Raw genomic sequence first — 27,763 nt, forward strand, 5'->3', positions numbered from 1 at the left:
CTGCACTTTCCTATGACATTGAGGTGGACAGGAACAAACGAGCCTCCATAGGAAAACGCACATGTAAACATAGTGTGATGTCATTATTTTTGATGTCTATTGTGGGTTCAAGTCCCAGTAGAAGTTCTGACAAGTAGGGTTTCATACCAGACCCACTAACTGGGATGTTAGCACTCCTTTTTTCAAATGTCGGACTTGATCATACATTGTACAATGATCAAGTCCATAATTTGAAAAAAGAATATGATGCCCCAGTTAGTGGGTCTGTTTTCATACCAACAACTGGTTATTATACCAATGGCCTGCTGGTTGGACACAGGTCTTCTGCCACTGAGACACCTGCTTCAAATCCCAGAGTATTTTATTGTCGTATCTTTTAGATAAATATTAGAGATGAACGTTTCTAACTGGGGGCCTGAACTCAGTTACCCAGTAGAGGTGTCATCCATGGTGCGAGTGGTCCCTGGTTCCAATCCCGACTGGGACAAAGAAACCTGTGGAGGGTCAGAGATCCATCTGAGGAACTAGATAAAGTGAAATGAACTTTTGGAGAAACAAGAAAAACATGTATACACGGTATAAGAGTATGAATGAGGTGTATTGGAAATTCCAAGAATTACAAATACATGTACATCAGAACTTGCATATTTTACATTACGCGATTTTTATTCACCTTGTTAATTTCACCTTAACATAGGCATTTCAAAAATAGTAACTCCCTCATTGGTTTTGATCTGGTCGTCACTTAAATACGGTGTGATCAAAAGGTATGAACAATTGGGGCCCTTACAATGGTGCATTTTACAGTGGAGATAAGGTACTTGTTTCCAAGAACACTTTTCTGCATACAACTGTACAAAACACCAACTTGAAAACAGTTATTTCTCATTGAAAATCAGGCAGAATAGTCATTTTGAAGTGATTTTTATCTACTGTCGAATGACGTTTTCATTTTTTCCCTTCTCTGAATGCTTACATGTATGTTTCAAGTCAACCCTACTGGTACATTCTTTTTTTGTGTACATCTTCCAAAATCTGATACAGGTATATTTTTACGGTCACGAGATAATAAAAACTCTCCCTATTGTGAGATTTCCCTTTTCTTACTCATCACTCAATGAATTTCGGTCTTGTGAAAAAGAAATACTACTTTACAAATTAAGAGGACTTTTCCCTCCATTTTCATAATTGCAATGGTATGTTATAAAAACTAAATTATGCCAGAAAAGGAAAGAATTGTACATCTTGGTATTTATCAAAATAAGCACTCTTACAAATTCTATTCACAATACAAAAGAGCTTCAAATTTAAACATTTCACATTGTCAAACTGCAGAGCTGTAGAGTTGGAAAAGAACCTGGAATGCAGGAATGAAATTATGGTAACAAGATCTGATTTCCCAAATTTGTCGAGAATCAAGGACAGTGATCTACACAATGCATCTATAGATACCATTTCCCATGTCTGCTTGTAATAATTTAGTGCAGGTGTTTCAAAAGTTCTTCAGAACTGGTGACAAAAGACACCCCTCCCCTGGATGAGAGGTGCAGGCAAGGTAGAACTATTGTGATTGGTTGGGACTGGTAAGTACATGTACATGTATTCTGATCTTATTGGTTACCAGCAGTCACAGCACTGGTTCTTGCAACTCCAGAGCAAAATTTCAAGTGTGGTTGCACTCGATATCTCCTACTCACTTTTTCGAAGCATTTCCCTAAATTTCCAAAGTTCTGGTAATGATGAGTAAACAGATGACTGTTTTCATTACTCATAGTTGGCAGAGCCTGATGTGCATTGTATGTGGATAAACTGCCCGATTTGTTTGTCATCCAACTCCAGCAAATGCTGTTAAATCATTGTTGACTGTGTAAGTTATAAATTCTGTGAATCTTACTCTACATTTCATGCACTCTTGATAAAAATACCATTAATATTAAAAATCTCATATCTGGTACAATCAACAAACTAATGTCAGTTGTCATTAAGGAACTCAAACACATTTTTTTTAAATAGTCAGACAGCCTGGTCCGGTTCCCTGACCTAATGGTTCCATGACTTCTTTGTCAGGTAGCCACCATCCTCAACCCCCCCCCCCCAAAAAATTGCAAGATCAGCAAAGCACAAGGCAGGAATAATGTTCGGTACATTTCAAACCTAGTTACTCAATGCTGAATGTTGAAAATTCATTTGAAAAACTGGCAATTACCAGAACTGGGAGTCACCTGACACTGGTGGCTGGCTACCTGAGTGATATTTAGTTTGTCAGAATCTTTAGGGCAGGGAGCTAGTCCTCAGAAAGCCGACAAATTGCGCAAAGGAAGCAAATTTTCAAGCACCATCTTTTATCAACCTAACAACCTTCCAACGTTATTCATCCGCCACCTTTTATATCCCATCCTTATACAGAGCCAGATGAAGGCAGGACACCCATTTGCCACCATTTGCAGCTTCACTTGTTTTTAAACAGCTTTCTCAGAAAATGAAGAGTTCAAAGAATCAGTTTTGCCTGGAAATCTCAGGCCCCCCTTTTAAAACATGCCTTAAACCAATTTGGTCCCATGCTTGAAATTGATTACTCTTCACAGCTGTACATTGTAAATGTATTCTTTTTTTCATATGCTACCGGTACAATTTACATGTATGCTTACTTCCAGGACAAACAGGTCCTATGAGTACACTCTCACTTTGGGGAAATTTGCAATGTATACGTGTATGTAGATATGTTTTCTCCTCTGAGAAACTATTTTTAAACAAGATGCTCATTGCTGTCAGAGAAACAATGCAGGGGGGGGGGACTTTCCCAGTAGGGTCCAAGCAAAAGATGTAAATTTATGATGTGACCACACCGATCAATCAGCTTTGCAGCAGAGAAGCATCTGGTTAGTAAATGTGCATTGTAAACTAGACAGTGAGGCTTAGGTTTGCCCAAGATACAGTAACTGTGAACACTTTACCAAAAGATACATAAACATGTATAATAATCACCACCTGCTGACATGCCGTACTCCTTCCTGAGGTTAGGCATTACTGGACAGTAGATTTAAATGAACTGAAGGCTTATTTAAAATACCTTTTAATCTATTGTGTTGTAATGCCTGACCTCAGGAAGGAGTACGACTAGATTGGCAGGTCAACACATGTGCTGTGTACGGTTGTCATTATCACGCTGATTTGGGCACTGGCTGCGTGATTTTGCCCCACTCTGGTCATATACAGTGTACATGTACGTCTAAAAGCTTAAAGACTTGCATACTGCCTAAACACTGAGTACGGTGCTGCAGTTTTTGCCAACAACAGTGGTGGGTGGACATACGGCAGGTCAGATGGTTCATTGAAAGGCCCCCATGTATGTACTGTAAAACAAATGCAAGCAATACCCATGACATCAACTGTTTTAACTCCAAACGTTATGGTATTCATCTTTAACATGACCAAGATATGTTAAGGTAGACTGTCCATCCAAGAAAGGTGCCTTGAACATGTTGAATTTCACCCCTTGAGTTGACATGTATAAATGTACCCTCCACAATAACATCTGATATGAATATACTGGGTATCACATACAAGTACAGGTAACCAGTCTTTTCTAAATTTGTACAATTTAGGTCTTCTGCAGACTACATACCGGTAAATGTGAATAATTATTAATATTTGTGTGATTAGGCACTGCCTGGTTATCTACGTGTATTGGGTTTGTTGTGGTCCATCCTTTTCTTCCCTTTTTTTGGGGGGGGACGAAGGATAATGTAATTCTTTGCAGCTTTTCTCTAATACATTGGACGTACACCGACTTGAAAACTGAAACGACCATCAACCATGATCTCTAGACTTGCATGCAAGTGTGATGTCACAATGATGCCATCCAATACAGTACAAGTGATTTAAGTTGCCCCCCAAAACCCAACTTCTATCACCTACATGTACATGTATATCCCATGAACTTAAGTTATACAGATATGATGCTCATATTTTGGGATCTGATAGATATTGAGTTGGGCAACAATGTTATATGAAGATGTCAAAGTTGTCTGACCTTTGTTTCCGGGGTTAACGTTAATAAAGGGTCAATATTCAGGTACACTTATTGGTTTGAATGCTTAGAAAAACAGTAGATCAACACAACGGTCAATATCTTCCAAACAGTGGAATCTCATTCTAACAAACCTTGATGTTGAAATACAGATACACAGGCATATCTGCTCTCATAAAGTCACCGTGACATCATCTGGTATCAGATTACAAGCAATGCAAGATCAAACTTCAAAGAAATGAACGAGGTAGCAGATTCCTATCTAGCCTGGTAGACCGTAATTTGGGCAGCATTACTGATGGCAAATTGGCAATGGTACAAGTAAATGTGAACTTAACTTCACGGGTAACTGAAGTGCAATAAGATGGGATTAAAACCAGAAACAGAAGGCTTTCTTGACACACGACCTAATTACTAAAATGTTAAGAGCTAGCTGTATACTGAGCACTGTACAAGGACTGCTGATAACATGAAAGGGCACCCACTTGTGAAACATAACAGACAATTACAATTTACATTTGAGAATTGTTTGCTATATTTTAATGGAAGTGGACAAATAGCTCTCGTTAGACACAACTTATTGTGTGAAAGTTTCAAACTAATGATGCAATTATCCTAGAAGTTATAAAGGGGACAATTCTGAGATGATAGGTTTCTTCTTGATGTGACTTCGTCATTTAATATACAGGTGCTTCTTGCCCAGAGTAACGAGATGAGATGGATTTCTGATGACGTGTCCAAATTCTGTCACGTCATCACACTGGAAATTGATATAGTTCAATCATCCCAAGTTTGTAACTACAACAAACATGCCCCGTCTAGTTAGTATTAGCTGTGAAGGGATGGAAAAACTCTGTTTTCAGTGATGTCAGATATGTTGAAAAATGAAGAGGGTAATTATTTGTATTTTAAGAAGGAATTCAGCACACCAACTGAGCTTACTGAAAAAGTAGCCTACAAGAACCGATAAATTTTCTGGAAGACTTCCTAAATACGGTAACTAAACAAAGTTGGTTTCATCTTGAGAAAATCAATTTTGTTTAACTCTTTAAGTGGAACCTACCGGTACCTTTGGAAATTAGTCTTTTAGTGTGACTTTTTAACAACCCATCTAAAACTGTAATGCAACTAAAAGAGGTTAGTTTGGGAACCAACAAAAATCAAGTTTTTCATAACTCATTTACTACTCAAGTCAACATCATAAATTACAAAAAACAACTCCAACAAGGTGCACTTCCTTACATTCCCAAGGATGTAAACTGCTTTAGATTTTAAATACATTTCTTATTAAACCAAGATACTGGAGTAACACCTGAAAAACTTCCAAACATTTCTTCACTTACATGTACCTGATGCTCTCTTAATACAGGAAGTGAAGAAGTTAAAAACTTGCTCAGCAATGTTACATGTTTATCCATGGAATAATTTGGGCCTAAATAACCACAGATAGGATGCAATGGCATAATGCTTGTATGCACTATGCATATGCAAACTCTGGCATATATTCACATATTCATGCTAATAATAAATTTGCATAGAAACTTGACGCTGGCACTGCATGCAGTAGCTGTGACTTTGGCACTGTGAGATGCAGTGGAAAACGAATCGCACCAGCTGTCACAGCCCCAGTAGTTATTCCAGCTGCTAGGGGAAATAAGGCCTGGCTAAAGGTAATAGTTACCTGTTGGTGGGAGGGGCTAAAGGTGGGGAGGAAGGAACGGAGGTGGCCTGGCTGTCAGCAGCATGACCCTTTGCTACCGTTTGCCCCTTCTTGGGTGGGGTCTAATGTCAGCTTGTCTGCATCAATATCCTTGTCATCGTGGCTGATGGATTTGTCATTGGCAAGGATCTGAGATGAGAAAAAAAAAACGCAACAGTAAAATGAGAATTGTGCTCTCTTTCCAGCTTTGTTTATACTGTGATCTGCAGATTCCAATCCCATGAGGTTTTGACAAATTAACAGCCAATATATTGACCAATAAGTCTTGCATGCATGGATGACGAAGCACATACAGTGTACCGTACGTGTGTCTGGAACACACAGTGCAACATGGGACGGGCACACCAGTTGTTGTCTACATGTACGTGCACAGACTCAGAGGGAGGGTCTACATGAACTGGGAAGGGCTAAACATACCGAGGTGACGAGGAATCTGGCACTCTCGTCAATGTTGATGTTCTCTTTGGCAGAGGTTTCGTACCAGCCGATGAAACCCTTGTCTTTGCAGTACTCATCCATCTGTGCACTGTTGTTGACCAACCCTTCCTTCGCTTGGTCACACTATGAATAAAACATGGCAGATCAAAGGTCAGAAGTAAGACCAAAGAGAAAGCTGACGTTGGGCTCAGGGTCAACTTGCAGAGCAGACAATGTGATGTGTTGATGACAGATCACAGAACACTTGCCAAATTGTAGGGAAAAGTAAGAGGTACCAGTAAGTTTTGCCCGCCTGCTCAGATGAAAAGTTAAAGTGTGGCTGCAATGAATTTTTCTTAGGCCAAAAAAAAAAAGGCTCCGGTTTCTGGTCAACGCACACGTCGCCGCAGACCTGCGCGTCGGCAAAATAAAGAAGTTTTTTATTTTCAATAAAACGATTTCCAACAGCCACCAAACTTACATGTACTTGATCGGTAGGAATTCTGCTACCACATAATTTTAACGTGTTTTTTGATGGGTGGGGTTGAGTAATACCGTACATATATATGGTGAAGGAATCCCCCTAGGCCTCCATACATTTCAGTCGGGCACTCTTAACAGATGACGTCATTCATGTATCTTTACATGAAGGCCATGTCCGAATCAGTTGGCTGTGGCTTGATTCTACTACTAAGTGTACATGCACATGTATGAGCATGTACATGTACATCACTTCTACAGGAAAAAAAGGTGGGGGGGGGAGAACCGTGTCACCGCACCACTTTTGGACCAAGCCCATGACCAGAAAGCGGAGTCTTTTGGGGGGGACCTTAGACACAATTTTTATGCAACTTTGTACCCGTCTTGTACACAAACTCTTTCACATGCATATTTGGTTAAACGCATTGAAAAGTGCATGTTTTTTAAACGATTAAAATTATCCATGCTTTCCCAGACAACTGAGGGCGCTGTTGCCATGGTGCCATATAGGGAAGACATGTATGTACATGTACATGTACATGTAGTTCAGTGCATACATGTATGTAGGTTTTTCTGTTCAAATTGTGAACCCAGAATATACTAACTTCTAACATTTGTGAAAGAGGGATTCATGCTTGCTTGTTACTGCATGTATAAATTGTACATGTACATAAACAGCAATGAATTAGCATAGAAGGGAAAATGCTGTCAAGCAAAACCTACAAATATGCAGGACTTTTTCGTGTACAAACAAATGTGACATTGAGGCTTAATTTCTTCCTGGGATGACATCACAGGTTTGTCATTGCCATAAAAATCCAAAAAGGCAGTAAAATACCCTTTGAAATAGTTTGAAATAGTGAAACAAATGTTGAAAACAAGGCTACACTGTAACTGAGGCACAAAGGTGTATTTTGAAGGTTTATATTAAAACAAATTAATTGCTACTACCCTTTAAATATAAAATTTGGAAAAGAGTCTGAAATCATTACCAGAAAGAGCATCAGGAATTTTGCAACAATGATCTCATTTTCAAATGCTCCAGGTACATGTACATTGTATACATAATATGTACAGTATACATGTGTTTCTCAGTGCCCTGACTAAGTGAAATCATATACACTGTACATGTACACATAGAGCCTGGCCAGCAAGATGACCGCCATGGAGTACATGTACATGTATCAAAATATACTTTATATACGATACAGCCAGTTTTCTATAGTTTTGGATCACGAAAGTTATTCAGTTGGATTATTTGAAAAACGTCAAATTTCAGTGAAACTGGCCAGTAGTCCACCGTGTGTGTTTGGACACTACAAAACTTTTTTCAAATGAAAGCTTTGAACATGTTGAATTCAAACTCACAGGATCGACTGAAGTGACAACGATGCTTTTCCTGCTGGTTCTAACGTTAGATTGGTTTTACGCAATTCTGGATTGGGCGAGAAACTTTTTCCTCCCCAAAAAGTAACCACGAAAGAAATCCATTCCTTAGCCAGAACCATTAGAACAAGCTGATTTTCATATGAATAAATTTAGGGAGAGTTAGTTCATGTATCAGGATTCCAGGAAATTAAAAAAACACCCACTGAACTTGCATAAATTTTAACTTGACTTTTTCAGTTGCCCACATCAACAACAGACGCAGTGCTGCAACCAAGCAATCGCGAAATTACAACCACCCCAGCTTTTTCATCCCAACCACCAATCATGAATCTGAACAACTATATTGCATATTCATTTCAACACAGCTCCCACAAATGCAAAGTTACAGTCCTTACATGTCATATGACTTCATATTTATGAAGTTGACATGGGTGCATGCAGCCGGTGCATGCATGTGCAGACCCGACTTCCTTTCATTTCAGTATGATCTCTGCTTTACACTGTAGGGTCGTAATTTTGTCACAATCTGAGCAATTTCTTTGGTAGATTTTTCAGTTTGAGGGTCGAATTTATATTTACGCTATTTTGAACACAATGAGCTTGACTACGACGAGTACAGAAACAACTTTCTATGCGTATTCTAGGATTGCCACCGTGGGGGCCGTCCTGACTAAAATTTGGCTGGTGGACCGGCGAGGTCAAACCCTATTTATATTAAGTGGATTTCTTATAAAATAATTTTCTCTAAATTAGGAAATGCTTTGTCATAAAAACTGCTAGTTATACATGTAGTTGTCTTGGTTGAAAAATTGATTTCACACTTGAATATTTTCAGTGCCTGATTCAGAAGTTTTGGACGATTCAGACAAGAAACCAAAAGTGTCATCTGCATGGCACTTCCATCCTGTATGGCCAAACTAAATGCTTTATCGTCGAAAATGATTTTGTGATGCCTGCTACCGGTACATACATGAACATGTACAAGGTAAACTAATGACCACATTTCCCTGAAATTTGACGGTAACTTGAGCTGCGGTCAAACTCAAACTTTTGTTATGGGAAACAAGGAAAATGACTGCTCTGGTCAACCATAAAGCTCTATGGGTCAACAAAGGCTTGGCTGTTCTGGGGTTTGCGTGTAGCGTGTGCATTTTATACTCGGCAGATCGGATTGCGGTGTCAGTGTTCTCTGTTATGCAGGGGTCAGTGTGTTTCGTGTTTTTTTGGGTTGGTTTGAATTCTTTTCCTTCCTTTCCTTGGACTTGATACATGCTGACACGCTAAGTATGTCTGCGTGTCAGCTAAGTCTGGCCTGTACTGTAATGCAAAGGAATTTAAAAGTTGATGAGATACTTGTAAAAAGATGGGAAGTATCTCACTGCTTTTCTGAAGGTTATGATGATGCCTTTTAAAAACATTTCTAGTCTGTTTCGCTTTCAACCACTCAACCTATCGGTAAATGCTCAAGGGGTAAAAAATCTAATTTGCACAATTTTGCAAATGTAGCCAGAAACATTTTGCCAGCTTAAGGATGTCAATCATGCCAATGTCTGGTTTTATTGTACTTACACTGCTAAGCAACCATATTTTTGCTTTTGGTTAATAATTATGAAACTGAAGACTAACCTTATTGGCTAGTAATACCACAGGTATGTTACTTCCATTGGCCAGTTGCACTTTACTGTCCAAGTCGTGCTTCCACTTCGCAACAGCCTCAAATGTTGACACTCTTGTCACGTCGAAGACAATAAATGCCCCAACTGCCTCCTTGTAGTACACTCGCGTCATGTTGCCAAACCTCTCCTGGCCTGCCCAAAGGTTAAAGGTCGAGGGTTACAAAGCCTTCAAACAGTGTTAATAGTATGTGGGAATTTGTGAAGGTCATAGTAGGTGAAATTTTGGCCATGGGTGAGACACTATGTGGTCATTTACAAAGAAATATACATGTATGTTCATGTATGAACAAGAGCGGGTGTATCCGCAGTCCAAAGAACAAGTGAAAGTGTAGTCAACAACAGTACATGTACATGTATTTGTTTTCAGTAAGTCTCTCTCCACAGCATGTTTAGGCCTACGGTATACACGTATGTACAGCCTTTTATTTGTACATGTTGTAGCTACGGGTACTTCCTAATTACACATGTTTATGTCCAGTGTACTTTTATTAGAGGTTTACTTTGTTTATGTACATGCACATTGTATGACACAAGACATCCATGAAACCATGTCTGAAATGTGACAAAACAAGTAAAGGAATTTTCTACAAATCATAGGCCCTTGATACATGCAAGATTAAAAACTGAAAATGGTTTTAAAAATTCAGGCACTGCACATGTACATGTATTGTAGTTCAACATGTTGAAATTGGAAATGGCTTCGATGCAAGTGTACACGTGGACCTACAACCCTGTACAAGTCAAAGTAATCTGCCAAATGCTGAAAACTGAGGTTACCAGTCAAAGTGCCACTGCCATGCAATGCTATACTGCTTGCCACCAGTTCCCACCAGATTTTCGCTTTAACCACTTCCTGCCAGGTAACCCCGTTTCGAGCAACATGAGTTTATATGCAGAGCTGGGGTGCCAGAAATGGAACAAAAGAGCTGGTCCGTGTATCAAGTGACCGTATTCAGAACAAAAGACCTGCTGCTTGGAATTGTAATCATTTTTCGGCTGGTAATCCGTCACTATTTTTAAACAGTATACCACTGTTTTGGGTATAGAAAGCCCGCGGATTAGCACCGTGGACAAAAGTGCTCCAGGGCCCCACTGATGAGCGACACACAACCGCTGCATGCTAATCCAGCCGCGTTTGCAAAGACGCCACTTGTATTCACTAGGGACACAGGAAATTATGCAACACCTCACAATTCTGGGCTTCGTTTACAGGGCGGCAGGCCTGGTTGAAATATTTAGGAGTCAATGAAGTTTATCTGTCAGCTTAGAGTAGCCCCCAAAGAGTCATTCGTGTGGGTATAAATGTCCATTAAATGAAATGATGAATTTTTGAAGAATTTTGAAAACTCAAAATCTTAAAAATCGCCTGTATGTGTGCACTGCAAATTTAAAAGCACCCAGCAGCATGCGGTTAATAGCAAGAAACTCAACTTACCAGCAATGTCCCACAACTGCAGGCGTATGAGTGTGTCGGCATCCCAATTGATGACTTTCAGGGCAAAGTCAACCCCGATCTGCAGTTCTCCAAGGTTAAAGCAAACACATCTGGAAAATTCATTCCATGAAATGTGGAATGCAGTCACTGAACCAGTCATGTGATACAAACGGCACAAATGTTCAGAACTTACGAAATTGACCAGACTTTTCTTTTTATGGGATTGAAATGCTTTGCACTTGCAGCTGGCGGGCAGATTTTTCTCTTCTAATTTCAGATGTTTTCCCCACTACTTTTTATTTTTCAACAGGTGGTAGACATGTACGGTACAGGTACATGCTCATGCAGCGGCATCAAATGTTGTGTCAGTGAGGGTTTCTAGTCATTACTCAGCACTTACATCATGAAAACACAAAGCAAGTTACATGAACAAGTGCATTTCACAGACCAACCATATCACTTGGAAAGAGTCACATGTTTGCATTTCCATAAGAGTGGATAGTAAATTAGGGTTGTATCATATGGGCTAGCAACCCAACCCAACTCAGCCTCATCAAACTCAACCCAAGCCAATTTCACCCAACTGCATCCCATCCAACCCAAACTCACCAAAAACCCAACCAAAGTGGAAAACACATGTACATGTTACCGTATATGTGCATGACATGTACATGTATGTCTTGAATAACATGAACTAGAAATACAGTATCAACACCAGGGTTGTGCAGCGGAACCACTTTACCTTCATGTACGTGTACATGTACATGTAGTCTTGGTTCCAAAACCCTCCTGGGTTTTTCTTCTTTTCTCCCTAGTTGACAAAGCAAATGCTATTGTTCATTTGCATAATGCAGGTGTTTTGCTAACAGGTATCAATTCCTTTGGATTTGTATTTCAATTCTGTACTCTGCCCCCTGAATTGAACAAATATGTTGAAGTGCATTATATACATGCGCAAACAACACGAATAAGGTTGTTATTAACATCTTGGTTCGAGATGTACAGTTTCATGTACATGTAAGTGACTTCGCATGCAGCTTGTTGACCTACACAGGTTTTGCATGGCAGCCATCTTTCTGGTGACTGTTTTTGATACAGAGGTACAGCACAAAAGTTCTACTCACGTGTAACATTGTCAAGCTCTCCCCCAAAAGATGGTTGCCATGCACAACCTCTATACAGTACAGTACAAATTACAACGATGCTGGATTTAGACCTGGTTAACAAAGCCACCAGGCAAAAATGCTCCACGAGTTGGGCAGATTTTTCAATTTTAAGGATACCGTGGCCCTGTAGTGCTGTGAGAAGAACTGGTGGACGTATCTCTTAATGACGCTGGTCTTACCCACGCCAAGATCTCCTATGACTAACACCTTGTACAGGTGTTCTCTCTTCTCTCCTGTAGCAGACTGGTGTGGGGGTAAGAGGGGTTGCGAGAACAAAAATGTTAGGGATATACATGTACATGTACGATGACCACTTGTGTTAAAGGGTACAGAAATACTGTCGAAAATATTTAGTTTACCAGAAAATATATGCATTTTAAAATAACAATAAATACGTAACAATTTCAAAAATATAATGTTTACCCCATTAATTGTAACCCCAAAATGAATAAAAAGATCCTACATGTACGTTTCCCCGCCCACCAAAAATCCCCTTTTAGCCATTCGCACTAACAGGCTGGTTGGATGACGTCATCATGAGAAGGCTGACACGCACAGTGTACCGGTACATGTACATTGCACACAGTTAATGCAGAATCGCACTCTTCAATAGACCATGTTGTGTTTGATGTACATGTAGCTTGGCCCACAGGCAGACACATTCTCAGTTCAAGAAATACACGATAGGACTGTGTCTTAATTATACCGGTAATCTTTACCTTGAGACAGTGTTTGCCTGTGGGCCAAGCTACCGTACATGTACACTGTACTTCAACACAACGTGGTCTATTGAATCGTGCGTATGTACACGTTCAGTACATTGTACCGGTACATGTCAGCGTTCTGGCAATGACGTTATCCAACATGTCCAATCAGCCTGGGAGTGCGTGCGGCAAAAAGGCAATTTTTTGGGGCGGGGATATGCAGATCTTTTTACTCCTTTTGGGGTCACAATTAATGGGGTAAACATTAAATTTACAATTTTTTAAAGTTCTCAAACTGACCAGGGATAACTTTTACAGTGTATTTCACAGTGATCAAAACAGATTCAACAAGAAATGAGTAACGACGACAAGGACGATACCAACAACAATGCAATCTGTTTATTTTCTCTCACAAATACTGGTACTTAGGAACATTATGTGCTTAAACGACTTTGACCTTCTCTTTTTAATCACAGACAGGATGTACTTGAAAATGCTTTAAGTAAATTATTAAAATTGCTTAAAAATGTCTAGATACATGGACATGTACTGTAAATTGCCAAATCAAAATGTACACATGTACCGGTTCATGTACATGCATACTGTACCTGCCATGTCTCACACATTAGGTGTGTGGCACACGTACATGTATTTTGACCAAATCTCATGCTCACACGCATCAAGCTCAAAATCTCCACATTCTGCAAATGATGATTATAGTTCACAAAATCTCACGCAGATTGGACAGCAAGCTTCGGTCGCGTGCATCAAGTTGCTTTCTATACACTGTACTGCACGTGCGCACTGCACTATATTACAGTATTAGCCTTCAATCAAGGCTCACCTGGACAAATAGCACACACATGAGGAAGACAGGCTGTGCAGAGCTAGAGCGAGTGGCAAAGCTCGTGAATTGTGTGCATCCTGAGTACACGTGTGGAGCTAGTCACCATGTGCCTTGACTAACGACTAAACACTACTGATGACTTACGCCACATGTAGGCTGTCTCCGAAACCGGCTTCTAGTAGTGTCTAGAGCTTCGGCTAGGTCTATTTTCTTGGCGTCACCACGTAGAGCGATGACGTAGGCCATTAACTTTCATTTGGTTTTGATGACGTCACCATGAATATTTTATTCAAATTATGACATCACGATCGAAGACCTAGACCATTAACTTTCATTTAGTTTTGATGACATCACTGTCAATTGTCCCAACTGTACTTTCTTAACTGCTTAAATAAGAAAAGTTGGTAACATAAATGCTGAAGTCAACTTTATTTGAGACTTACAGTTTGTGCCAGCTTCTCCATCATCAAGAATTCAATGTACATGTACATGTACATGTATAGTACATACATGTATACTATAGAATAGATTAGTGGGTATTGTGCTGAGCTGAATAGCCCTGAATACCTCACTCCAACTCACCAGCCTGGAGAGCCTGATCTTTGTAATTGGAATGTTGAGCTCTGAGGCGTTCTTTTATTGTACTTTAATTGGATCTTATAGAATGGGGGCCAATACTTATTGTGCAGATAGTGGGTATATACATGTAAGACTTAGAATGCCCAGTTTCGGCAGAGTGCCACATTGACACAGTGGGGAGTGGTGGTGTTTGGACACCCCGACTGTGGTGAATCTGATGCCCACAGACAACCGTACAGTGCTCTTCTCGAACAGCTACATGTACATGTAGCTACCGTAGGAGTTATCCCCGTCATCTGTTGGGGGCCTGTCCAGGAAACTTTTTTAATCCCATCCATTTAAAAGGGAAGATGGTTGGTTCGGAATCGTGCATAGCTTGATACTGATGGCAACTTTGTCACACTTTTGATTTCTAACACGCAGCTTTTTCAGGATTGGGCTTAGCTCAGATTTCCGGAAGGCAATTCCATCTATGTGTAAGGTCACAATACTGGCCAACTTTCATGATGCAAAAAATGAACTTTAATTTATCAGATGATGTAACCATTTTCAAGCTATGTTTGCTTGAGATTATAGTTGTACATGTATTTGAGAGATAAATAAAGATAAATAATTCAGTGTAAATGCGAGTCTATAATTTTTATTCACGTTGAAGAGCAAATTTTAGTTCAAAATGGCGCCCAAAAATGGGACATTGCTTGAACAAAATTTAATGAGCTCAACTACTTTACTTATAGCTCACGTATTTTATCACAATGGTCATATTTTTTGAGTAAAGCAATGAAGTAATATTTTGGCCCTTTACAAAAAAATAAATAAACCCACGCTCCAAAATGGCAGCTGAACCTGCGTTAACGTTCGTTTCACATCGTGTCCACCACACCATACCATGACGAAAAGGGCCAGAATCATCATTTACAAGTCTCACCCTTACCTGTAAAAGCCATTTTTATTCGAAATGAGCTTAATAAACATCATGTAAAATGTGTGCTAGACCATAATTACCCTCGAGGATGAGAAAACTAACGTAAAATGTCCACATGTTTTAACTGGTGATCAACGCAGTCTGACTAGTGGTCGTACACGTGCAATGGTACCCTGCATGGATGACCTAAAGGTCAATTGTTTTAGGCTCGATTACGTCTTTTCCGAGATAAAGCTATTTTAAGCACCGTGTCCACCGCGCGCCGCTTTCGCGTCTCTTTGTAACGAACGGAGAAAGTTGCTGCACGCGACAGCTTTCCCTCCAACAATCAGGAAAAGAGCAGCCAATATCCGGAAAAAGAGCAGCCAAAAGGTTTGTATCAACTTAAATGGATTTTATTTTCTGTATTTTTTTGTGAAAAGAGGTCAGATGGCATTGTAAAAGGGAAGATTTTAATGGATAGTCAATGGGTGATTTTTGGGCTTTGTAGCGGACCGCTTGGATGGTTTCGTGTGAATCCTGTCCATGTTTAACGAACGGAAGAAAAAAAATAGTAAACATCTGAAGTCCCTCTTGAAATTGCAAAACGACAAATAATTTACACTTTTTAAGCTAAAGTCCATCACAAAAATGAACAAACTTAAAGAATAGCCTTGCCAAGTTCACGAAATCATCAGTGTTTCACGTTCGTTACACACCGGCACTTTCGACTTCGCCCCATTCGTATTAAAATTCGCCCCATTTGTCATCCAATAGTATGGGGGCGAGTTCGCAGTGAATTAAAAGTAAATGGAGCGAAGTTGATGTAACACGTAGGTAGGCAAGTGATATTTACACAGATAGGGGAACTTGCCTTTGTGGAACCCCTGGGGTCTTGTTAGAGTTTTTTTTATGTTTCTACAAATCAAGCCACTGCCGGTTATGTTAAAAAATTGTTCTATTTAAATTTTATTTTTCTTCTATCTTATTTCAGAAGCCAGAAAGGAGAAAAAGATTCAATGGTTGGATCAGATTATATGTCTGTAGATTCACATGTCCTTGTGAAAGAAGCTTTAGTAGTAATTAAATCAAAGATTATTCGATTTCAACCATTCCTGTTGCCATTTCTGTAATTTCAGGACCCTACAAGAGCCTGCCGATCGCCAGCTCACTGCACGGGATATAGTTGTCGTCGCATTTGAGGATGCATGGTATCCAGGTGCCATCAAGCGCATCATTAGTGATGAACTGGCAGTTATATACTGCATGGATCGTCCAAATAAAAATAAGCAAAGTTTTGTTTGGGAAAAAGATCTGACCGTTAACAGGAAATTCATTCTGTGTGTTGTTAATCCAAGTTCACTTATTCCAGATCCATCTTAGCGTTACTTTCACTTGGACAGCAAAGAAGTAGGTAAAATTAATGCACTATACAGTGTCTATGCTAATAAGTATTTTTAAACGTTTATTGCCAAAAGTAGTTTTGTTTAAGTATGTCATCAGAGGTTTGTCTAAGGTCTGTAGTCAAAAGTTCATCAGTTTTTCAGCAAAGATGAGTCACCCAGGTGGCAAGAACTGAATAAATTCAATGAAATTCATTTAATGAGATGTGGCATGTTCTTCAGATGGGATCGTCAGTGTATAGCCTCCACAATGAAATACAGTTTTTAAGAAACAAGATTAGAATGAAAAATAAAATAGTCATTGACTCAATTTACTTGTTCCTCAGAATTGTTTAATGTTGGAAATGGTGCACATTTAAATATACATACATGTACTTAAGTTCACAATGTCAAAGATTTCAACTTCTGTGAAGCTCATGTGCAACCTTCTTGCACACATATAGGGCATCTAAAAATAGGCTGAAGTGGCTTATCAGATATGTAGATCACAGAGATGCTCCCAAGAAATGAAAAAGCATGTGCATGTATTAACACCTGCACATAATAACATAGGCAATTTTCTGAAGGTGAGGCAACTGCCTTGAGGGCTCCAGTAAAGCAAGTCATAATAAACTTGTCACATGAAATGTTAGCTTTGATTCGAAATTTTTGGTGTCCGTGTCATTTTTGTAACTAACGTTAAACTACAGGACAAAGATCTTTGAAATTGAGGGTATCTGTTCTTTGGTTGTCAATGATAATGTCCTCTTTGAAGTACTTGCAAGCTTTGCAACCAGCTGTTTTCCTCAAGTCATCAAACTGCAAATCATTTAAAATTGTTGTGTGTGAAAAAGTACACTTGATAACGTTAGTTACGGTGTCCACCTTATTAAGATATCGTAAAATTAGTAACAATTAACATTTTTTTTAAAGATGACTTTCAGAAAGGAGGAAAAGCTTAACCACAACGATACAACTCCACATTGTTTTTCTTTGACTTTTATTATTGCATGGTTGACTGCAAAGTGGACACCGTAACCAACGTTAACTTATGAGGCCCCCCTCTACAGAAAGCACTGCATGGAAGAAAATTTCTTGGGCCGATTATCTTCCCATTGCTATTTTCTGATAGAGGGTGGTCCATTGTCATAATTTAAAAGTAAATTAAACACCTTTCACTAGATTGAATTTTTACCTATGTGTCCCATTTTTGTTAGCCAGTATTGTGTCCTTACACACATATAGGATCTTTTACCATGTTCATGCTGCCAACATCAGGGCCAGTACGTTAGCATGGGTAAAATGTAAAATTCGGCATGGATGCTGAGAAAATGACGGAAATAAACAGTGCAATAAAGACAGTGAAAATTATGTTACCGGTACCAGACCTGTATGGTAAACATACATGTACATTTTTATAATTTCCCTAACAAGTCAAACTTCAACACTAGTAAGGCGTTTGAATTTTTGGAATGAATTTTGACTAAATACATGTACATTACTGTGTACATTACTGGTACTGTGGCCGTCTTACTTTTTACCATCAAGAATTTTTAATGCGGTGAGATTATCTGCAATTGTCTACCGGTATGTCATGTACATGTACCGTATTTGTAAAGATACATGTAATGTACCGGTAATAATAGAAAGCTTCCCATTGAAATGGTACCGGTACATGTAAGTACTGGTGCATGTACCGGTACATGTAGGTAATACATAATATTATGTAATAATTACCAAAACAAGGCAAAATGCCATTAGCTCACCATGATCGCAGCAGTTGGGGATGGGTATGTGCGAGTTTGTTTGATTAGGTACTGCCAGTCCGTACTCTTTATACCGGTACATGTACAGAGTATGTACATGTACATGTATGACTGTATATGTTTGGATCTACATGTACACCATGTACATGTACCGGTATAAAGTTTGCACAACTGAATTTTACATCAGTGCACTTTCAACACTGTTTAAATCAACTGATATCAAGTAAAATGGTTTGCAAAAACATGGAAATTAAACAACACATACAGTGTAACAGACTTTGGTACATGTACTGTACAGTTAAATACTGTTTGTGGGGGTGCCACTCTGAACAAGATGGTCACCTTGTGCAAATTTCCAATTTTTTCTGAGTGAATACTAAAACAGAATGAAACAAATTTGTAACATCTTTTCCTCCTGTAACAATTCAGGTAAAAAACTGTGAACTTGATGACCTATTACCAGAAAGCAAGTGGGGCGATTTGAGACCCATGTATACTTTAAATTGTAGAGCTATTATTATCACAGGATGGGATGTATGCTTTGAAAGATAACCACCCTGAACTTTGTGCTTGGGGGGTGAACAGTGACTAAAGGTCAGTCTGGGATCAAGCCACAGTTACATTAGCCCCAGTTACTGAAGCAGAACATGCTAATGAATTGCTTTGAACTGCAAGGGACTGCAGAAAATTGCAAGCAAAATTGCCCTGTTGTAATGAGGTCACTGTTATTGGAGCAGTACTGGAAAAACATATGATGAAAAAAAAGGCACTGGAATCCCTAGAATTTGCTCTCTATAACACAATTTTAACATGGTCTTTTCATCGAGGGTTATGGTGGGTCATTCTGGGAGCTAGTGCTGTAGATTAGTTCTTGGCTTTTTCATTACATGTATCTTTCCTGCATTTGTATAGACAGACACCAGTGTGACAGAGATGCATGATACATGTTATTAATCAATTTAAATGTACATGTAGTACATGTACAGTAACTGCACCCTACCGGTAGGTACATGTAGAAACTCATGCTAAATGTCAATGCTTTATTATCGGAGCATACTCCTTTCTATGAAAACAGTAAATTGCAGTGAAATTCCGGTACGGTACCGTACACTTTTAAAAATGCAGAGATTTCCATGTTACATTGTACGTGTATTTATTCATCATCCTTTTTTGACTGGTGATGTACCGCACCTGTAGCAATACTGGCTAAAAAACCTTCGGCAGTCACTGGATGTCACAAGGCAGGCCACCTTGTACATGTACATTACATGTAGAGATACATGTACATGGGTAGGAGAAACCCTCATTGCAAAGTACTGTACAAGAAGAGGTCCTGAAAATACTAGTACATTAAGTCCCAAACAAAACTTGGATTAATTTTTTTCTAATCACTGGATTCCCAAATACACGTAAGACCAATCTCTAGATAAACCATGTAAACTGGTACTGTACATACATGTACATAACACATACATGTACAGTACATGCATGTGCAGTACACCGTGTGTACATGTACAGTGTGCACCTAATTCCACAATTCACATGTGTGTACATGTACATGAACATGTACAGTACATGTACATGCATGTGCATTAGATTTCATACCGTTACGGTACGAAATTTTTTAATATCAACTGTAGCCTGTCCCCGTCTAATCTCTCAAAATCAGTGGCAGGCTTGGGAAAATTGTGCAGGATTGAAGAAGGCAGAGTCAAACTGCCTTCACTTTTCAGAACAACATGAACAATGTCCCTTGAAATTTTAAAGAAATTCCTTCATTATACACTACATGTACATACATGTATGTACTTGTACATGTACACAAGTACAACATGTACAGTACGTGTATAAATTTGGCAAATATTCAAAGAGCATTATGACACACTTGCCTCCTGGTATACCTAGTACATGTACAATGTACATGTACAACCGTCATCATTCAGCAACACTCTGGACAGTAGCATGTGAGGGTACTGTACATGTATGTACATAAATGTACAGGTACTGGCAAAGTGATTCAAACAGGAATTATTTGGACAAAATCAGCTCAAAGAACAGTACACGCTGCACAAGCCTTGCCTTCACAAGGATGACATACATGTACATGTATGTACGGGCACATGTACATGTACATGTATAAGGTCACGTACATTGTACGGTCATGACGGTCACATCACAGTATCCCATGGCACTGTGCATGGAGCGGTACGGTACAAGTATACATGTACATGTACATGTACTGGTATACACATCCTGTAAAGCTTGTCTTGTACTGTACGTGTACATGTACATGTATATCCCAGGCAGGACAAAAAATTCCTCCTCATGCATGGTACTGGTAGGCATGGAAGGTGTGCGTGTACCGTACATGTTCATGTGCATACACATTTCATTTTCAACGGGCAAAGACCTCAATTTGGCTTCTATTGTGCATCCTGCAATACTGGGACCCTGTACTTTTGTATTTACTGTGGGGGGCTAGGCAGGCATGGCAGGAAGGGGTACATGGACCGGTACATGTATTTCAAGCACTGGGAAATCTTGACTACACGTACCGATACATGTACATACATGTATACAGACATGCACATGTACAGGTACCGGTATGTACATGTAGGTACATGTACATGTATGTACATACATGTGCTTGTTCATGATAATGTTCTGTCTTTCCGGTTGGCTAAGGAGTAAGGGGTTGGTCACGGGACTTGGCAGGTGCATACATGTACATGTACGGTATGTGTACCGGTACATGTTTGTATTGCCAGCCACAGGATTGATTTCACATGCATGCTTGTTTTAAGGTTGTGTGTTCTTGCATGCACATGATGCACAATGATGCACATGTCTCTGCTGGGCTTGGTTCATACATGCACATGTACCGGTGCATGTACATATACATTGTATGTCAGCTGGTTACAGCACTAACGTGTACCAGTACACACCGTACCGGTACATGTACTGGTACAATAAATGACTTGCATGCACATATTGGTATATACATGTAAACGTACATGTACATGTACCGGTATATTTAAGGTTTACATGTACATTTCAAAGTGGAGTTGAGGTTCAAGAAATTTTGGCCAACAAGTGCAAAAATGCAGATTGCACACAAGATGTACATGTAATGTACCGGTATCCTGGACATGCTGGAGTACCCTACATGTACTGTATGTCAATTTGCACATATACATGTACAAATATTCGCACATCAAACTTTCTCGTTGTGAAACTCTTCAACGAAATCATGTACAGACGTTAATTTACTGTCAATGATCGATCGTCACTTTTTGCAACTGTGTGCGAATTACAATTGTACATATAAGGTTTTCCAGGGAGAATTCTGGAAAAATGTCAACTGAGCAAAAGTTTTACTTTAAAAAAATAAATACAAAAATGAACTGGCTAAAATTGTCCAGAAAATGGATTTGATCGCTGTTTGTTCACGATTGATGTTGGATGTCTGAAACGGGCACTAATGACGACTTCGATCAACTTTCGCCAAATACATGTATTCAGGGCATTATCAAAAATATGGCACCTGAAAAAGTACATACATTTACATGTACTGCACACTTTACAACACAGTGAAACATATCTGCGTTGCTTTTACATGTGAACACCAAGCAAAAGTAAATGCTCATTTACTGATTGTGCCTTTAGATTTTTGGTCTTTGCATGTACATGTACCGGTACATTGTATATTATTTCGCAAATACACATAATATGGGTTTCGTATACGGAAAGCACTTCATGTCCCTGTGTACAAATCTACCGGTACATACACATGATACATGTTTTAAAGTAAATACTGTACTTTGGAATGTCAGCTTTTAGGACATGTTAACTATCACTTTTGGATGGCTGTTATAAAATTTTAAAGGAAAATTAGTGTTGTCCATGTACATGTAAATGTATATGGATCTGTTTCTGTGATGTATCGGTACATGTACATGCACATTGACAAAAGTCACACAAAATTTCAAGTTTCCATAGGTCTGTGCACAAATAATATACATGTAGCATTTTAAGGAAAAAATAGTGCTGTCCGTAAATGGAACTGTTTCCCATACGCCCACTGACTGGGGCCTGTACATGTACTCCCAGAACTGTCAGACTGTGGGGTTTGTCTTCCATCGCGCTCCCCTCTTCAGGACAGTTCTCGGGGTAATGGGTATTGTACATGTAGCATTGGTAGGGCCAACTTACACATAGGCCGACATGTGCTGTATGGATTGGATTGGATTTATTTGGTATTTGGTATTTGCGTATAATAATGGGCCATGAGTACACTACATATGAAGACGTTTTATCTGTGGTTAATTTGGTTTCCCTTGAGGCTCGTAGGGCCTCCTTATGTGTTTCTTTCATTGACAAAACCTTAAAGAACACCAATCAATTTAGGCAATTTCTTCCCCCTGAAACTACGAATACGAGGCCTTCTAGAAGTAACAGACGAAGATATACAGAACTGCCATGTAAAACAAATCGCATGCAGAAGAGTGCCATCCCTTATCTCATTCGCTTATTAAACACTCCTAATATTTAATGATTTGTTTGCATATTTGGTTGTTTTTACAATTTTTAAATGGGCCTTTTTTGTTTTGCCCATTTTAAACTGAATTTTGGTTACATGTGTACTGGCATTTTAATCAACTCATTTGTAAATTTGCAGTTTTAACCATGAACGGTTTTTCTTATTTGTGTCTATATAAGATGTTTTCTCTGTAATTTGGTTTTTTGTTCTGTTTTTTTTTATAATGTTTAATTGTTTATAGTTTGTGATGTTTTAAACTTTGTAAATCATGTTCAATTCAGCTGACGCTGCGAGGCATGATTATTAATAAACCAATTTGAATGAATGAATGAATTATCTCAGAGCAAAAATACAGTAACAAAAAATTAAAAACACAAAACTGCCATGACCAAGAACTGCACAATATACAGTGTACACAAAAATCAGCCAGTACCAGGGATAGCCCATCAAAGTTTTGCAACTTACATGAATTTCCAATGGGGTCCTTTTTATTGCACTAAAGTAGATACATGTACATGTAAAAAAAAATGAGGGAAAAAAAATCAAAACAAAAACGAACAAACGACAGCCAACCAAAATATGACAATGATTGCGACAACGACAATGACAACAAAACAGGAAACACAGCAACAACCAAAAAGCACAAACAACAAATCCAGAGGACCCAACATTACCACCAAAGTGCAACACCAAATTTTTACAAAAGACAAAGAGAAAACATAACAGACAGACATGACAGACAGGCAGCCCAAACCAAGACAGGCAGACAGACAAACCTCGAGCAACAGACAGACAAGCAAACAAACAAACAACAAAAACAAAAAACACTGCACCACAGACAAACATCATGTACTGGTAGTTCTTAGCTTCTATTTCCAGAAATGTGAGGTTTATACAAACCTTACAGATAACGGTACATGTAGTAACGTAAATCCTAGTCATATCTGACATGGTGCTACATGTACTTCAGTTTGTATGAAATTTCTATGCCATTATTATGATTTTTCCCCCATAATTTCATGAGGCCTCCCAGGATACAATTTTGTGTGGAATGGGAGGGGGTTCATTTACATTATACATGTACAATTTAAAATGGTGAAATTTATGAGAACTTTCCTTACCCACACCTGTGTCCATGACTGCCTGCCTACATGTACATGTATCTCACCCAGTCATGTCAGTTGAAAGGTCATCGTTGTCAGCAGCGTGGCAGCTTCACCAATTACATGTGCATGTATTCAGCTTCCTTTTGCTCTCAAATGAAAGAAACATTTCTATTGGTTGAATGGTGTCGGAGTAGCCGAAATGCGTTCGCTGGGAAAGGGTGTGCGGTGGCCTCAACCCTCAACCAGACCAAAAATCTGTTTGTCGGACAAAAAAAATCACAATGGGGCGGCCACAATCATCCAGAACTACCAGTAAATGTATTTTGGGGGTACATTTTAGTCCTTCCACGACAAAAAAAATCATAATCAAAATCCTGTTTCCAGTACGTGTAATGTGTTGTCTAATGAAATGTCTCATCCATGTGACGTATGAAATAAGAGACGAGCTGTAGTTGGTGAATGTCATCAGCATACCATTCAACCAATCGAAATTTTTCTTTCATTCGAGAGCAAAAGGAAAATGAATAGAAAGAGATGGGAGCCAATTTGTAACTGGTGAAGCTGCCACACTGCTGACAATGACCTTTCAACTGACATGACCGGGTGTCAGGGTGTGACCCCGGGTCAAGTCGTCCCCAAGTCAAGCCATCGCCCAAAATTAAGACCCTGGTCAAGTCGTCCCCAGGTCAAATCGTCCCCGGGTCAAGTTGTTCCCTGGTCAAGTTGTCCCCCTCTAGTTTTTGCAAGTGTTATCTGTGGGTGTAATTTTTAGGTACCGGTACATCAACCATACGTACATGTAGCATGTGTAGAAGAGAAAGAAAAACAAGACAGAGACTCGTACATGCACTCATTCATTCACAATTTTCATTCATTTAATTTGCGTGTGTACAAATTCCTGCCTGAATATACGCAGCTGGCAGCATTTGAAATCTACATATACCGTACAATAATGGCCAAAATGTGCCACACAAGATACATGTACATGTATATTTCTTGAAATGGCGAGTCCTAGTGTGTGCCAATGTTACAGCACATATTCTTTGAATTGTTAAAGCAATTCAAACATCTTTCATTTTCAAATCTTCCAGTAGTCATTTCCAGTTTATTTGAATAACTTTTTGAAATCAGTAATGCGGAGATGAATTTTAGTAATTTTGAATAACTAGGAATATCAGTCAACATTTTGTCTGGGTTGTTTTAAGGGGTGTCAGTCACTTCTACCCATTTCAACTTCGCCCCATCCTCACTTCACCCCATTTCCACTTCGCCCCATCCTCAGTTCACCCCATTTCCACTTTGCCCCATTACCACGCCCCATTGATTAAACTTCATTCTGTTCTTCAGTAACAGAGTACCCAAATAATGATTGGAGAATCTGCCTTTCATAGGCAAAACAATGCTTTCGATTTCCCTACCGCCAGACCAAAATTTTTCGGCGAGACCCTAACATTTTTATTGGCAAGTTAGAAAAAAAAGGTTTTCTTCGTGTTTCGTTGTCGCTGTGGTAAAAACATGTACGCAAAGCACTGGTTTCCGTCACGCTGCACCTGTGTAAGCGAATGCGTGCTTGAGTGTGGCAACCACTCTATTCATGCCGTGTTGACAGTACATACATGTATGTACGTGATCCGTCACGTATCGAAAAACATCGATGTTGCACGAATTCTTCACCTAATTCTTGGTATTTTTTCCATATGTGTGTATTTTCTGTGTTCATCAGTCAAGTCACTTTAATCTTAGGTTGTTTTGCTCTTACTAGAAGCGAGCATATTTCAAAAATTTCCTGTGCACGAAGCTTTATCCGATTGCCCGGGTACAGCTGTCTGGATGCATCGACAATTACATGTGCCAGAATGATGCCAACAGAACTGTGTGTGTCGCTTTGAAATAAACTTGAAGAGGATGAGAAATAACCCTGATGCTAGTCCAACCATAAATTATGTATTAATTCACCATAATGGACAACCCAGTTTACATTAACTTAATGCCATAGAGTTTTCTATAACTACATATCGTTTGTAGAACTCCCCGCTCGACCATTGTTTGAAGAGGCTTGTAACACACTCAAGCATGGACGGCAAAGTGGAAATGGGGTGAGAAGTGGAAATGGGGTGAAGTGGGGATGGGGCGAAGTGGGGATGGGGCGAAGTGGGGTGGGGCGATGTGGCAATGTGTGAGGATGGGACAAAGTGGTAAGGGGTGACGTGAAAATGGGCTTAGTTACTGTAAACCGTTGTAAGAGTACACAGTGAACAAAATCAAAAGAGATAATTCAGTCCAGTCTAATGTGGTGATACAGTATTTAATAAATGATAATCAAATGAAATATAAATAAATAAACTCAATTTGAAAAAAAATCCCAATAAAAGAAAGAGAAAAAATAAATTACCCCAGTAAAAACTTGAAAGTGAAAAAAATTTACAATATACATTATAATTTAATTATTCATATGGGGACGACTTGACTAGGAAGTGACTTGATGCGGGGACGACTTGACCTGGCATGCATGGGGATGACTTGACCTGGGGACGACTTGACTCAGGGACGACTTGACCAACATTCGTGCTAGGCAGGCAGTCGTGGACACGGGTGTGAATAAGGAAAATCTCATAAATTTCACCACTTTAAATGGTATAATCTGAATGTAAATGACCCCCCCCCATTATGCCCATCCCATACAAAATTGTATCCTGTGAGACCTCATGAAATTATAGGGGGAAATGTGAATAACGGCATAGACATAGAAATTTCATGTTTCAACCGAAGTAGGCCTAACACCACGTTGGACATATCGAATATGACTAGGATTTATGTGACTATCTGTAGTGTAAACCAAGTTACACGTAGCGTGGTTAGGCCAACACTAATAGTCACTGAACAGCGTCTAAACTTCTTCAGTACATGTACTTATAGAACTTTTTTACCTAACTTCCTAATCCGCTAATGGCAATGCCCCGTGACCACAGCAGCTGCTCCAGGCCATGCATGGGCCATGGAAATGGAACTAGTCTACAGCTCCATGCTGAGATTGTTCTGGCACTATGAGGCAGTGTAATTTCGTACTCACCATCTTTCGCAGGACACAGTCACGCACTACACTCAGTAGTTTGAACGCTAGCCCAGCTCAGACTAGCAGCCAATGTCTAGCCCAGCACGAACTGAATGAAAATGAAGTTAACTGTGGATACTCTACTCAAAAACTTCAGCTTTTCACAACATGGAACTGAAACGGCTGGTCTGCCAATCTTCGCTGGCAGACAGAAAAACTGACCTAGACAGTTTTACTTGAGGTTAGGCCCGTACAAAATCCAGACATCCACATAGCGAAACAACCACTTCTGAAATAATGCTACGGGCACGGTTGGTGAAAAGTTCGCGAAGTTTTCGAGCACGATCAACCAAGCGAGCCAGATACTAGATGCTGCATATTCGATTCGTGCACGTCATGTGATGCATTTAACGTCCCTGGTAATCAATATACCAATGGTGAAAATTCCTTTCCTAGCAGGAAACCATTTATTAAGTAAACCTAGTTTTGGACCCGATTTATTCATTTATCCAGTGGGCTGGAACCATACTACCAGTGAGTAGTAGACTAGCACCAGGCAAAAAGAGCGAT

General features: G+C 39.4%; 1 protein-coding gene across 4 annotated transcripts; it reads right to left on the reverse strand.

The window, feature by feature from the left end:
• Window positions 1-343: 343 nt before the first annotated feature.
• rab32 (RAB32, member RAS oncogene family) lies at window positions 344-27,589 on the reverse strand. 4 transcript variants are annotated; one of them, XR_015424373.1, is made up of 7 exons: window positions 14,308-14,391; window positions 12,431-12,556; window positions 11,148-11,226; window positions 9,663-9,844; window positions 6,168-6,311; window positions 5,712-5,879; window positions 344-494 (listed from the first exon to the last, which is right to left on the reverse strand). XR_015424373.1 is itself a non-coding variant. In XM_022235403.2 (6 exons), the coding sequence occupies exons 1-6, from the start codon at window positions 27,212-27,214 to the stop codon at window positions 5,766-5,768; spliced, it is 648 nt and encodes a 215-aa protein (XP_022091095.1). In that variant the 5' UTR covers window positions 27,215-27,589; the 3' UTR covers window positions 641-5,765. The 4 variants fall into 4 exon arrangements, 2 of the variants coding, with proteins under 2 accessions (XP_022091095.1, XP_022091094.2); XR_015424372.1 differs by lacking the exon at window positions 344-494 and adding an exon at window positions 641-3,353; XM_022235403.2 differs by lacking the exons at window positions 344-494; window positions 14,308-14,391 and adding an exon at window positions 27,212-27,589 and having other exon boundaries at window positions 641-5,879.
• Between the last annotated feature and the right edge of the window lie 174 nt (window positions 27,590-27,763).

The sequence above is a fragment of the Acanthaster planci genome, linkage group LG02 (genome assembly GCF_054643075.1).
Source record: "Acanthaster planci isolate LZ-2023a linkage group LG02, COTS_SCS, whole genome shotgun sequence".
Lineage (NCBI taxonomy): Eukaryota > Metazoa > Echinodermata > Asteroidea > Valvatida > Acanthasteridae > Acanthaster > Acanthaster planci.